Raw genomic sequence first — 15,326 nt, 5'->3', positions numbered from 1 at the left:
CATGTCAAGTATTTTTATTTTCAATGATAATATAATAAAGTAATTTTTATACAAGCAATGTGGCATAAATGGAATGTCCACAGTAAGAAGCAGAGGAATGTTTGTGGCTGGTTTTAAAACTCTCAGACTGTATTTGGGGGGATTACTGTAAACATGAAGGGTTAATGGTAAACAAGCCTGTTTCTCTTATTTGGGGGGGGCTGAATGAAGCCAGAGCAGGACACTTGACAGGTGGGCAGAGCCACACACCTGTCAATTACCTGATATATGACATCAGGTGATTCAACTTCAAGGGAGAACTGTGAGTCCATAAAGTCATTCCATGTTATTCCTTTACAGCCCGGAGATCCTGAGTGGAACCAATTCGAGCAGGGCTTGCATTTAATGCAAAATTCAATTTTGGGAGTGTACTCTAAGGCTCCCAATTGCTCCTTTGCAGCTGCAGCTTTACCTGCCGCACACCTGTTGTATGATGACAGATGTGTGGCATGTGGGCATGGCTGAGGGGAAATTAATTTGGCCCATGGGCTGGAAGTTCTGTATGCCTGCTCTAATTATACATAAATAGGTGTCCTAGATACTTTTTCAAAATTGGACTTGCCTATAGCTGATGCTAGGAAGCTCTCTTTAACATGTCCATTCACTCCTATGGAAAATATTAATGTATCAGATGCCTTATTATGTACATACATGGAACATCACTGTTACTTGCTCTTCCTTTGATTCATGGACCACTTGCAGAGGATACTGCAAAGAAGAATTTCAGGTACAGGAAATCTAAGAGTAAATAGTACCAACACTAGAGCAATAGATTTGGTGGCCTATGCAAGTATGTTGGAATGAATAGAGGAGAGTGAAGAAGCTTATGCAAGTCATCTTCCAGTAAAACTTTTTACTGGGGTTAACTCTTAAAAAGGTACCTTTTTGCATCAAATGCTAAAGAATGAACTCCGGTGATCAAAACACAATATGCACTGTTCTGTGGCATGCCAGTGACTAATGCAGAAGTCCTTATAAGTGAATGAGTCTCTTGAAGCCATTCAAAAGATAGTCAAAAGCCACTTGCTCTTTGTGGGACTATATTACGCAGTGTCTTAATGTTTTGTGTGTTTTCCTCACGTATCAAATTCCATGGAAGTAACAGCCAAACTTTTCCTTTCATTTCCTTGCCCCTCTGGTTTCACATCATGGAATAACTTAATATCCTCTCTATTTGCTTCACAGAAAATGTGAAGTCTTACATTTGTACATCATACTAGAAATCAAAGGTGCAAAGAGTTTCTAATATTTTAAAAGACTGAGCACAATGCAGCTACAGCAAAGCGCTTTTCACTTATGCAATTGGGCAGAGTTATGCTTCAGATTTTTCCATTTCATTCCTTTATCTCAAAATGCAAACTAGTGTCAGTATGTTCTTAAACAAAAATAAGCACAATACAACATATTTAAGTCAGAATTGGTGTATTTTCTTTTCAGGTTTGTAAGGCATATTAAACAACTACAATGATTTTTTGTGCGGTTTAAATTATATAGACGTCTGAAGATGAGGGGGGAACAGAAATATTTTTTCATGCATACTAAAAAGTCAAACTCAGCATTTAATCTTGGTATTGTAAAATAGTTTAAGTTTTAAACAGGTTCACTCTATAGATTGGAAAAAAATTGCAGGATTTAGCACAGTTTACATTAATCACAAAGAATGTGAAGCATGCTACACAAAGTACATTTTCATGATTATACAGTACAGAAGTAATATATCTTTAAAATAGAAAATCCACACTGTTGTAAAATTGGTAAGAAAAGTAGTCATCTTCTTGAGATGAAATATTTTCCTATTCTAAAAAAAGTTCAGCTTATCAAATATACATTTTAATCAATCTTATATGGGGACAACTATACAGAGGAACTGATAGATGCTACACTTAGTGGAGAGAATTCCTAGTAGCCACAGTATAATCCAGTAGGTTTTATCTGCTGTTGTGGCTCTTTTGTTCCTTTACACTTTGAACATGAACTTTCAGAAACATCACAGTAATAAAACATGTTTTCTGCTAATCAATGCATATTTTTCAAAGACGTCCAAATGAATCCTGCTCCTAAAACAAGGATAAAGGGACCTCCTCTTCCTCAAAATTGAAAAGCTTTTGTGAATTTTATAAAACAATGAGGTGAGTAGGAAGAGGCCCCATTTCAATAGCCTGAGGAAATGTTTTCATTTAGACCAGGTTTACCCATGCCTGTTCATCACTTGATGACTGCAGCATGTGCTACTGAGCCATCTCAGAGCAATACCATGATGGAAGTTCCACGTCATCTGATGACAAGAGGTTTTTTTTAATGCATTCAGTTCACAAACTGTGTTTTAAATTTTCAAGTGTTGATTAATCAAGCAATGTACATGCACTTCTTAATAAGCCCTTAACCCCTGGTTTTCAGAGTGCCTTACTAAGGAAAGACCTCATTAACTTCAAGTAAGCTTGAACACTTCAAGCCTTGGAGCAGCAGGGTGGGATTCAGCAGCTATGAATTGCACAGTCCCTGCAGAGGCAAATCTGGTACAGCACACAGAATTTGCCCACAGCTTTGTAGCTGAGAGGTGGAGCTTCAGGAAGATGGAATGTATTTTTTTAACAAAATTTGACCCAGCCCTTTTATTTGTATTTGATATAATCTGTTACTTTCTATTATTTACACAGGTGAGTACAGTTTGTACACATGTGTTGTATTTTTGTCACATGAATCTTGTGAGACAGAATGAACCGATTTCTGCTTTAAAAATACTTCAGTTGCTGAATACATTTGGCAATAGCTTAGAAATAAAATAAAAATTGTGACACTGACATCTGTGAGAAGCAGAAATCAGAGGTGGGAGATCAGCAACTTGTGTGGTAGGCATAGAGAAAGGGCTTAAGGCTCCTAAATCTGTTCAGGGTATCACAGGGAACCCGTGATAAACCCTTCTGAGTATCCAGTCTGACTTCCTTTCACCAATAAATGACCATCACCACACACAGCACCTGAAATTAGATGTAGGAGCTTTGAGGACAGTCTTGGCTCATGGATAGCTTTGAGCTATGGCATAGCTGTTTTTAGATATTGTAATGTTGCTACAGTGGAATGTTTTCTGACATTGCAGTGCCATTGTTCATTTGTACATATGTCCCAGCCTAAGTAGTAAGAAGCTGATGCAACAAAGCTTAGGGCTGTAAGCCACACAACATGTAAACAAGTCATTTGCAGCATGCCGGCCATAATGTTGAAGGGGGTCTAGAAGTGTATGATACAAGCCCATGGCTTAAGGGCAGAGATACAAGAAATGGCACATGGTAGACTAGATACACTGCAAATTCCCCTGAGGTGACTGCCCCTCAAAACAGTACAATCCACATTTCTTAAAATCCATAGGTGTTCTCCCATTGACCAACCAAAAACGGACTTTATCTAATTCTCTCTGTCCTGATAGGGTGATCAATGCTTACAGAAATACCTTTAACTATTGTTTTGAAATTTTAAAGCTGCAATTACTATGTAATCTAGATTCTAATATTGCTGCAAATGTTTTGAGTTTTGTTCTATTGCCAAAAAATAATACATATATTTGCATGTGCGTATGCGCATATGTGCAATGCGACAAATATACAATTATACTATACTTGAATTAGCAGATCAATAAAATAATTATTTCACAAGGATTGGCCAGTTTCATAACTTGAAACTTTGCAGCAGAGCAGACTCTTCATTTTATTCTTGAGGTTTTCCTTCTTTTTAAAAATCAAGCTCACTGAAGATATATAGAAATAGAAGATTCTTGATTTATTTCATTCTTTTTGCAACATCCAAATAGGCGAACTCTATTTCCCGATCTGCAGGACAAGTATTTGTGAACTCGTCTCTCGCATATGCATTGTTCAAATATCTCCAGATTCCAGTCATTTCAGATGGAAATTCAAAATTTCTGTATTTCTTTGCCACAACCTAACAGAGAGAAAAGGGAATCATCATACACGTGGCAACATCACAGTTAGATTACACTCTATATGAAGATGCCTTTGAAGATGGCTCAGAAGCTCCAGTTGATGCAGAATACTGCTATTCTGATTCTGCAGGGCATAAAACAGAAGTCACATTCACTAATTCTTCAAGATCTACTCTGGCTGCCTATAAGCTTATAGCCTACTCCAAGGTATTGATGTTGGCTTAAAAGGCTCTAAATGGCTTGGGAACCAAGTACCTGTTTGAGCAAGCTTCCCATTATGTGTCAGCACAGCAACAAAGATTTGCAGAGGGGCCCCTCCTCGTAAAGGTAAGGTAAAGGCAAAGAACCCCTGGATGGTTAAGTCCCGTCAAAGGCGGCTATGGGATGGGGCACTCATCTCGCTTTTCAGGCCGAGGGAGCCTGAGTAGTGTTCAGCATAGCAACCCACGCAAGCGCCTTCTTCCTTGTGAAACTTCCTACCTCTGGGGATACATTAGACATCTTCTCTAGATTAGTTATCTAGATTGTTTAAGATGGACCTTTTCACATAGATCTTCAAATCCTTGTGAGAGTGTGAACAAATTAATTTACTGAACAGTCCATTCGAAATACTGTGTTGCTGTCATTGGTGTTAAGGACTTTGATACCTTATTCCATACATTTTATTGGCTTCTGGTTCAAGGGTAAACAAGCACAGTACAGAAAGGAAAATCCAGACCTTGATGATATGTAGTTTTGGCAAGAGATTGCAGTCTGCTAGCGTGAGCTCATCTCCATCTAGGAATTTCCTTGTGGAAACAGTGAGTTCTTCAGTACTATAGGCATCGATTTCTTCAGGCAAGGGGGCATTTAAGTAGTTATTCAGTTTCCTCAAAGCCTTAAGCAATGATTTTTCCAAATCTAGAATCAAAGAAGAATAGAATAGAATAGAATTCCTAGCAGAGTTTGGAAATCTGTGATGATTGACATGTGGCCCAAACAATACCCACCAGGAAGAAGAGGGAAGTAGCCACATGTTCAGGAGGACCTCAAGATTTGGAGAAACAGAAAAAATATAGAGAGACAATGAACTCAAATGTTTAACCTACCTCCACCCTCAATAGGACAAACTGGCAAAAATGTATGTTTGTGTGTGGTGTGTGTGGTCATATACGGTGGTACCTCGGGTTAAGTACTTAATTCGTTCCGGAGAGCTGTTCTTAACCTGAAACTGTTCTTAACCTGAAGCACCACATTAGCTAATGCGGCCTCCTGCTGCCGCTGCGCCACCGGAGCATGATTTCTGTTCTCATCCTGAGGTAAAGTTCTTAACCCGAGGTAATATTTCTGGGTTAGTGGAGTCTAGAACCTGAAGCGTCTGTCACCTGAAGCATATGTAACCCGAGGTACCACTGTATACAAAAAGGGCGGGGGAAAGCTCCAGAGATCAAATCCAGACTGTGGAGCCACTCACCAAAGCTCAGAGCACAAATTGGATTCAAACTACAGTGGTACCTCAGGTTACAGACGCTTCAGGTTACAGACATTTCAGGTTACAGACTCTGCTAACCTGGAAGTAGTACCTCAGGTTAAAAACTTTACCTTAGGATGAGAACAGAAATCACTAAATGCGGTGCGGCAACAGTGGGAGGCCCCATCAGCTAAAGTGCTGCTTCAGGTTAAGAACAGTTTCAGGTTAAGAACGGACCTCCAGAATGAATTAAGTTCTTAACCTAAGGTACCACTGTATAGTGGGAGCACGGAGGCAGGGATGGCTCTGGTTGATAGAGGAGGAGGCAGAAGAGTTAGGCGGTGGGAGAAAGCAGAAAACAGACTGATACTGAACAAAGATGTAGAAAGGACAGAGCACATGGAGGAAGTGTGGGTTTTTTATGGGGTATGAAGCATTAAAAAATCCACCTCATGGACAAACCCCACAAGAATCAGCCAAATGTTTCTTGATCATGCTTGATAGTCATGAAATGTTGACTGTCATTTAGAACAGACAAACAGAAAACTGAGAGGGGAGGCAGAATGGAGTATAATATTTTGGAAGAGGGTATGGCTGGCTGGCTGGCTAGCTAGCTGGAACCATAAACAAAAGCACTCCATACTGCAACATTTTGTCGCAGGTCTAACTTTTACTATTAAAAAAAATTGTATTAAGACAAAAAGTCATTTTGATACAACAAATAAACATCAAACCTATCCAAACAGTGGAGTCCTTGAGTAAGCTTCTTTCATTCACATTAGTTAGGATACATGCAATAATGTTTTACAGGTATACATGGAGCAAACATATTTGATATGGCTATCTGCAACAAGAAGTTAGGTCAGTGGAAAAAGTGTTTGCTGTAACTCTGCAATATACAGTGAAGACATGGTCTATTTCCTTGTATCTGCATATGTGCAAACAGTTGTCATTTAAACAGGCAATGAACTGCGACACAATTTTGGAAAGTTGGCATTCACAGGCAAATTATCTGCATTTGCAGAACAAATTATGTGCACGCTCATTGCACGCTCATACAAATCGGCAGTTCATTTGTTTACAAAGCCACTTTTTTGTTTTGTCTAAATAAGTTGTCTAACCATATCCCTCCTATAGTTTAAAAACTATAGAGTCCAATTCCCATCAGCCCTAGCCAGCATGGACAATGGACAGAAATTATGGGAGCTTCGGTCCAGCATCTAGAGGGCCATAGGCCAGCCATCTCTGGTCCAGAACGCTAGAGCAGTGGTTTCTACCATTCAGAATAAAGCTTGCAGTCTACAAGGCTCAATACTTACTCAACAAAGACATGTTGGAGTAAATACCACAAACTTGCTATATATTATACTGCCAACATTACCGTATAGGCCTGAATATAAGCCACACTCCCCCCCCCCCCAATTACGACCATGAAAAGTTAAAGTGCGACTTATAATTGTGACCTTACAAGAATCCTGATATCACTTCTGAAACAGACATACAGTGAACCCCCTTTTAACTCTTTAACTCCTGCTGGAGCCCTAGTAAGCACACCGGGTGGCACCATGCAACCCCCCCTCTGCTGTGTGCCCCCTGCAGAATGTCTCTTCTTGCCCAGCCAGCCCCCACTGCTGTTAGGGAGCAAGGGGGTACCCACCCGGCGTGGGGGGGGGGGCAGCCGGTGGCAGGTTGCAGGTGCTTGGGTGGGTCGCCACCTCCACCACCGCCCTATGCAAACCTCCCCCCAGCTGCACTGTATAGGGCTGGCGCTTTGGGGGAGTGTTGGGGCACCTTTGGCAGCCCCCCATCATTTCCCAGTGCGCCGTGCTGGTCCTCTAGGGCCGCAATTTTTTGCACAGACCATGTTGGCGCCACCAATTTTAAGGGAGCGGCTTATATTCGGGTATTGTCATTTTTTCCTTCCCCCCCCCCCCGAATTTTAAAGGTGCAGCTTATATTCGGGGAGGCAGTTCGGTACTAAAATGATACTGGACAGCAAAAGATAGCACAAAATAGCTTACGCTATGATATATATCACTTATGAAACACTAAGTATTCTAATCAATTTCTATAATAATGCCAGTGAAAGCTGCCTGTTTTTCCTCCGGAATTGTTTTGACAGTATTAGCAAAGTGCAGTACTATTGGAAAAAGGAGAGAGAAAAGAAGGTAACATCTATGAACTATAGGTGTATATAACTGATTCCCCCAATTGAGAGATCCACCAGTACCATTCTGACTGCAACAGTCACAGCATCCATCACCATTGTCAGCTCAGACATGTTTACATGCTTAGCAACAAATATAAGGCAGGAAACACCGACCTTTGACAAATGGCCAAAAATTAATGTAGGCATACAGGGAGCCAAAGACATTTGTTCACAGTAACAATACAAAGGTTTTAATACTTACTTTCATTGGCATCTTTTCTTGTGTTTTTAATGAACGCAGAAAATTTAGCAAACACATCGTTTCCTGCAGAGTAAGATTCCAGATGATTTGGTGCAAGTTTGGGATATCTGAAGAATTTAAGACATAATAATTTAATCCTAACTCAGCGCTTCTCAACAATTTACTTAGGAGTTTCCTGATTGGGCTCATATTTCAATAAGACTCAGCTGTGACAATCATATATATTAATTATATGTTAACTGCCTTAATTTTTTTCATTCCATGGTCTATATAACTTATTGATCTAAAACAACAGCCAACACATATTCCGCTTCCATTGAATACAGCATAGCCAAGTACAATACCTTGGAGGTGCTAATTTTTCTTCTAGGAATTCCTCGATTTTATTCACATCTATTTTCACATCACCGTCAAAAGTCATAAATGGAGGATTTGTTCCTGGAGCTAGCTTCTGTAAGTCTGCAGGCTTCCTAAAATGAGACAAACATTCTTTTTTAGAAGAAACCTATCCTGCTAGATAAACCTTTCTTTTTAAAGTTAGCAATCTGATTTGGCATTAAAAATATTGATTTCTGAGGCTGCACTCCTATGCAGCAATAATTTCCATTGACCTAACCAGGGCTTACTTCTGAGAATATATGTATATATGTGCTCTGAATGTCATACTACTTAAAGATATGTTTTGCAGGATGGAATAATCAGATTTAGCAATCTGGAGACAACAAAGTGTGCTTAAATTCAGTTTAATTTAATATGCATATAATATTTACTGAGAACGTAAATTCCATTGCTTTAAATTGGCCTTTTCTGCTCCATTTTCTTTGACTGTATTCAGCATGAGAGTGGGGAATAATTTTTTGTCTCATGCTCTTGTTACTTTTGATCTGTAAAAAAGGGATGTAGCTAACATTGTAAGATTTTCATCAACAAATGTTGCAAGAAGAACAGGTGCTTTAGTCAAATTGAGCTGCGAATGTGAGCTACACAATTATGAGAATAAAAGTTGCTGGGATCCAAATAAAAGCTAACAGCACATTTCATTCTCAGAACTACTTACCCTACATTCCTAGCTCAGTTTGAAAGGAAATCGAAAGAAAATGTCCAAGTCAACTCCCCAATCTCCAGGACACCCACAGAATTTGGTGTCAATTTTATACATCAGTTTAGTTTTCAGTACACCACTCCGATATTTTATAATGGTTCATGTATCCAGTGCTTTTTTTCTTTAAAAAAAAAATGTTTAGGGGTACTCTCATTTTCCAACTCATATTGAAATACTGCCCCTCAATGAGGCCAAACTTAGATTCACAAAATATTTAGGGGTATGCGTACCCCTGCATCCCCCCAGAAAAAGCACTGTGTATATCCAAAGAAAAAATATAAATAAATAAATGTTTCTCAGAGTAATTAGAGATGAGTGCTCCTAATGTAAGGCTTTCAAAGACTTTTGGTTTTTATTTTTAAAATGAAAATGAAATATAACTCACCGCTTCAAATCCACAGTGGTAACATTAAATATGACACCCTTTAACCAGAGAATCATGAAGAGGCGCTGAGAAAATGGACAGTTTCCAATACTCTCCCCATCACTACCAGCCTAAAACAAATAACACTATTTTTAATTAAACAATGACATTAGTAATTGTTGCCAAAATGCAAAAGTGAAAGCCCTGCAATAAGCAAATACAATCTAACTGAAATAATTCTTCTCAGGTATTTCGGGATGGTTTCTTTCCACCTTTCCTTCAGTCATGCAGTGATGGAACCGCAGTTGCAAACCCGTTCCCCCACAAACTCTTGCATTCCTTTGCATCTAAATAGAAAGCAGAAATCCAAATATGTTTTATACTGTTTTGCATTTTTTGTACCTTAAAAGCTGCAATTGATTAACTTGAGTCCTGCATGGATGTCCTTGTCAGGAAAACTTGGCAACCCCAGAAGATTTTCTTTAGAGAATTCCTCTTCCAGTTAATTGCCATTTCATATTTACTTATGTCAGAAACAAAAAAGTAAAACCTCATTGCTTAGGACTTCTTGGGTGTTAAGTGTCTTCTGAATTGCAACCTATTATCAATAAACACTTTTAATAATAAAGTGGCAGCCGATGTAGTATTCCTAGGGTAACAGAATAGTCTTCTCAAAAGAAAGACTATTCAGATTTTAAAACTTTACAATGAAATTTAATGGATTAAAGAACGTCACAGTCAAGATCCTGTTTCCATTAAATATAAAGGTTTAAAGCTTGGCTTGCTCTAACAATTTGTTTCCCCAAAAAGTTAAATCATTACTGCCAAAGTGCTAGCTTGATTTTTCTCTAGCCACCTTGGAGACTGTAAATTTTAGAGAGTCACAATCATCAGACTCTACTTTCCAGGCCAGATACACAGATGAAGAATGTGTTAGCATGAGAACTGCAGAAACAAAGCAGTCAATGGATTCATTAATTCATTTCTAAATTGAAAAGACAAATAATGTACAGTCTAGTTACTGATACTGACTCAGCATCACTTGCCAATAAGGTATCCTGTCTTAAGTAAGAGATGCTTGGATGCATTCTGCAGTGCTGTAGCATGGACTTCAAAAATGTACTCAAGCCTGCCTCACCCTTGCACAGCATAGAATTTCAGTCTTTCTTGGAAAGCATTTAATTTCCACAGCAAAGTTTCTCCATTTTGATTTCTTGATTTAATACAACACAACATATAAGTGATTTATATTTGTGTCTCAACAGAAAGGGATCTAAATGAAATAGGCAGGTTGGGTCAAACAAGTTTTGGACTTTTAAATGAACCCTTATGCTATTTCAACTTTCAAATGCATTTGAATGTAATGTCTGCACTACAATTTATGAATTGAACTGTGATTAATCAAATCATGCATTTTTATTAATCAAACACTCAAAGTTTATTAAATGAGAAATGAAAATCCTCAAGGTTTCTTGAATCAGAAAAGAAAATATCAATATGTGCATAAACAGTTTCATTCACTTTCCTTTTGAGTACTCATGTCAGGAGTAGGGAACACAATTTCCTTCCTGTCAAATCACTTGATGCCACAATGACATCCACAGTGCCTTGCAAAAATCCTACTACACTGCTGATCACAGGCTAGAAGTCACCACCTGTCAGGTGATGAACAATGACTTCAAGCCAGCCAGGTTTGGTTAGTGATCAGCTGTGCAGTTGAGCTCTCCATAGGAGCTCAGCCACACAGCCAATAGCTGCAAAAAGAAGGCTTGAAGTCTTTACACAGGAAACTCTGCTGTGCAGCTGTTCCAGCCACATCTGACATCACATCTGACATGGGTATGGTCTGGGGAAAACAGCCTTCTGGGACAAATTGGGCCTGCCCAAATATGCTCGCAGACTGGAGGTTCCCCCACCACATGCTGTATGCTCTCATCCTGATTCCATGACTGGCTATGCACATAGTTGGTACATTGCCCCATAGAGGTGGAATTCAGTGCATGGAAATTGGTACAGGATGTACTGTGTGCGGGTAAACAAGAGAACCAGCATAAATGGCTGCATGTGAAGTCAATTGTTTATCCTTCCTCTGAGCCACTAATTACTATCTGCTTCTGAATCCTACTGTGACCGTGCAGTCCCATCAAATTACTATGTGTGGAACTAGTCATATACAGCCCCCTTTGGTATGTGGGTGTCTCATTCAAGACTCATCAGTGCAGCATCTATGGGTATAATTATGGAATAGAGGTAGGCAAATGGTTCCAGGAAAATAACCATTATTAAATTGCACCCTGCAACTATTTTTATTTATTTCATTAGGGTGCCACTAGCAGCTACATGAATTCACTTCTGTAATGAGTTTAAGTGGATCATTGATAGGTATTTTATAAAAGTGTGTTATTAAAAAGCAATCCAGCCAAAGTAAAGCACATCCAATCTAACCAGTTTCAATGGAAGAATTAAATGCAAAATCAATTCCCCCCTCCCGAAGTAAACTGGATTTAAATCTGCTAGACTCATGTGTATTGTGCACAAAAGTTTTCTGTGTCGTAAAACAGAACTTCAGTCTTTGCCGTTCTTGAAAATAGTGTCTTCATTGAGTGAGGCAAACCCAGCTAACACCTGGATTTTATAAAAGTGTGCCACCTAGTGGTGCTGTAATATCTAGAATGTGCTGTGTAGTATAACTTTTACAAGCACCTTTCACTGTGGAGAGAAACATAATGCATCCTGTGTAAAAGTATCAGGGTTATGTCTGACTTAACATTGATGTTAGTTAATATTGTTTATTTTGTTATTCATAATGTTCTTTTCTATTGAGGATTTATTTGGTCGTCAAGTTAACAACCTTAAGTACTTTTTAATGTAAAGGTGGTATACAAAGGAAATAAATAACCTGCACTCTATCTATCTATCTATCTATCTATCTATCTATCTATCTATTTATCTGTCTGTCTGTCTGTCTGTCTGTCTGTCTGTCTGCTCGACCACTCCACAGGTTTTTATTTAAACTTAAATAAACCAGAACTTTTTACCTTATTAATAGGCCCTTGAATGGCACAGTTTGAGAACTGTGGCAAAAGAGCAGCAGGGGAGAGAAACTCCTCTGCCTTTTCTTGAACTGCATAAGCCACATGCCCCTAATATAACCTGTATCTGCCCCTTCCGCTTGTGAGGTAAAAATCCCCCTCAGCCCTCCATGGCTCAATTAACCTTAATCACTAGCTAAATATACACACCCAATGGAAAACAGAGGTATATTTCTCCTACAAACTTCACAGCATTTTTTTCAGAATTAGTTTCATCTGTATTTTTATATTTTCAGACGTAAAAAAAAATAAAAAATTAGAAACAGTCAAAAGCCTGATACGGAATGGTGTGTTGTTTGATGTAGCTGGCACTTTGCATATTCCTTTACAGGTCACTGGATTAAAGGGGTGATATTCTTAGCCTACACAGATCAAAACTAAATTGTTCTTCCTCGTAAATTCTGCTGAAAGATCCAGTTCCTTCTGCACTTCCCCCCTTAAACTGAGTAGAACAAGGTCAGAAGTACACAAGCAACGAATCAAATTCTATTTGCTATTTATCCTTTTGCAAGAATTATGGTTTCAAGGTGCCAGTGCTATTTCTAATCCGTATTTAATAACATGGCAGGAGACCAGCTGAACACTGTACATCAATAAGCAGGGGGGAGAACTTTATAGCCTTGTTAAATTCTTAAGGGGAATTATTTTAACAAAAGAGCATTATATTCTGGAACACATTATAGGGCTGGGAAAAACAGATTAACTGGTACTTTAATTACACATCCTGTTTTATAGTTTAACATATGATACTTCACATTTCGTATATTTCTCACTCCTCTAAATGGAAGACACATTTAAAATAAAAAATCTATAACGTACCATGAACAAATACTTTTAAAAACATGAGAGGGCATTGGGAAAGCTTGGCAGGGATTAGATAGAGAAGGAAGCAATCTAGCAGTGATAATCCTAATTCCTGTTTTGGGGCCAAATGGTGAAGTTAAAACATGAAAAGAATTGTTCTCTCCTTTGTGGGCAGGATTTGTTTATTTTTAAGTTAAAGATGGAAAATACCCTGGGTGCATTTTGTGAATAAAGGACTTGAATAAGTGGGGGGTAACCACCTTTCACCATGAGAAACTTAAAACCTTGGTAAAAGTTTGGAAAGTGGAACCAATGAGAACAGCAGTAGAGTAGTGCACAGAATAACATTGCTTAACACCACTGCTGTTAGTGGGGCTGAAAATGAGCAGTGGTGAAGTCATGTCAGGAGAGCAGAAGGACTTGTCTTATGTGAAATTCAAATCTTCCTCAGATTTCCCCCCAGAACCTATTGCAAGCATCACTCAATCTAATGGCAAACTAGGTGGTGAGTGTTGACAAAAATGGAACAAAAAATGGGGATACTGAGAAACAAAAATGTTCTAGAATGCTCTGGGAAACTCCAGGGTTTGTAGAAGTACCCCCAACAAACTTCCACAAAATATTAAAAGCTCTAAGGGGAACCCAAAAACAACCAAATGAGGACTGGGGATTTTCCACAACTGTGGAATGTTGCATGTCGATTTGTAAAAGAAAAATGCATAGCCAGGCTGGGAATGGCCTGCTGGAGGGCATGGCTTGTTGGCTTGAACTTGGAACAGCAACACTTCAAGGAAATTAGAATGCCATGCAACATTTTTGCAATATCTGCAATATTATACAAGCAAAAGTGGTGGACTCAATGGAGAGCCAAACATACTGCCCTGCTTTTCCCACTCCATTCTGCCATGGCATCCAATTAACCCTGAACTCAACTACAGCACCCCTACATAAGCATATAAATTACACAGCACTTGGCATGAGCGTCTCTCTCTCCTCTTCTTCTTCGGCCTCATGCACTTAGCACAGTGGTGTCAACTGTGCTCTTGAAAATTATGGTGAAATGGTCATGGTGAAAAGAGTGAGCACTTTGCATAAAGATCCAGGCCAAGCACAAATATAGCAGACTGCCAACACCTCCCTTCTCAGAACCATTACAGGTACCCCACCACACAGCATTGGTGTCAGAACCCAGCATACTTGGTCTTTTCCTGGTATTCATGAGCCCCAGCAGGGTCCACCAGGGTTGGAAGGTGGTTTGCTCTCCTTCATTAGAAGTTTTAAGGCAGAGGTTGGGTGGCCACCTGTCATGGATGCTTCAGATGAGAGTCCTGCATTGCAGGGGGTTGGACTAAAAGACCCTAGGGTTGCTTCTAACACTATAATTATATGATTCAATGGATGTCCCCAAAACAACCTAATGACACTTCACACAGTTTTTTAATCATTGCCTGATCATTATCCTATGAAAAAATGATTACAATCCTAATCCACTAACATTGGCCGGTATAGTAAATAAATAGTAAATATAGTAAATGGCAAAACTCAATGCATTTCTGGGGCATTTTATGCCACATGTGATTTTTTTTTTCTTTCCAGAAGGAAAACAGTAACTACTAACTGGCTGAAATTTGCAGGCATGGTACAAGCAACATTTATCAGATTATTACCCTCTGTCAGTATTTTCATAGAGGAAATCTCTTCTTCATTGTTACTGAATATAGTCTAGGTGGGTCCTCACATTCATAAGAGTCTTCCTGCCTATGTTCTTGGCTGTTTCTTAGGTGTCAAGTCACAGCAGAAGGCAGCCTCTTGTACAGCAGCACTAATGTCTTGTGTAGCACCTGTCGTAGGGCGGGACCCAAGCTCTGTTGGAAAGATACAACTGTGACTTTGAATTGGGAGTTGCAATTATTATTCCCAGGACCACCACATAAGAAAAACAAGCTAACTAGCAGCTAAAATGATCATTTGGTAATCTATTGGCACATAATCTCTTCACTCTTTAATCAGTACAGAAACAAACATTAGCAAATGGAAATGTATACAGTACTTCATCGCATCATGGGATTTTATTATCAGCACTAAAATCAGATAACCTTCACATGCTATAACACAACTCAAAATAAC

The 15,326-nt window shown here is 39.0% G+C and overlaps 1 protein-coding gene across 5 annotated transcripts in view; it reads right to left on the bottom strand.

The window, feature by feature from the left end:
- Positions 1-1,444: 1,444 nt before the first annotated feature.
- CLIC6 (chloride intracellular channel 6) overlaps positions 1,445-15,326 on the bottom strand; it is a 137,525-nt gene continuing 123,643 nt past the window's right edge. For 4 of the 5 annotated variants that reach the window (XM_082220504.1, XM_082220506.1, XM_082220507.1 and 1 more), the window contains 5 exons: positions 9,325-9,434; positions 8,182-8,307; positions 7,838-7,944; positions 4,695-4,876; positions 1,445-3,975 (listed from right to left, as the gene is read on the bottom strand). In XM_082220504.1, the coding sequence (XP_082076630.1) occupies positions 3,814-3,975; positions 4,695-4,876; positions 7,838-7,944; positions 8,182-8,307; positions 9,325-9,434 (687 nt within the window). In that variant the 3' untranslated portion in view covers positions 1,445-3,813. Of the gene's footprint in view, positions 3,976-4,694; positions 4,877-7,837; positions 7,945-8,181; positions 8,308-9,324; positions 9,435-10,159; positions 10,693-15,326 lie in introns of those variants that run through there. The other variant, XM_082220505.1, reaches the window with a different exon arrangement.

Source organism: Podarcis vaucheri (assembly GCF_965113315.1).
Source record: "Podarcis vaucheri genome assembly, chromosome: 4".
Lineage (NCBI taxonomy): Eukaryota > Metazoa > Chordata > Lepidosauria > Squamata > Lacertidae > Podarcis > Podarcis vaucheri.
The sequence above is the reverse complement of the archived record's forward strand: the minus strand, read 5'-3'. Positions and strand labels throughout refer to the sequence as shown.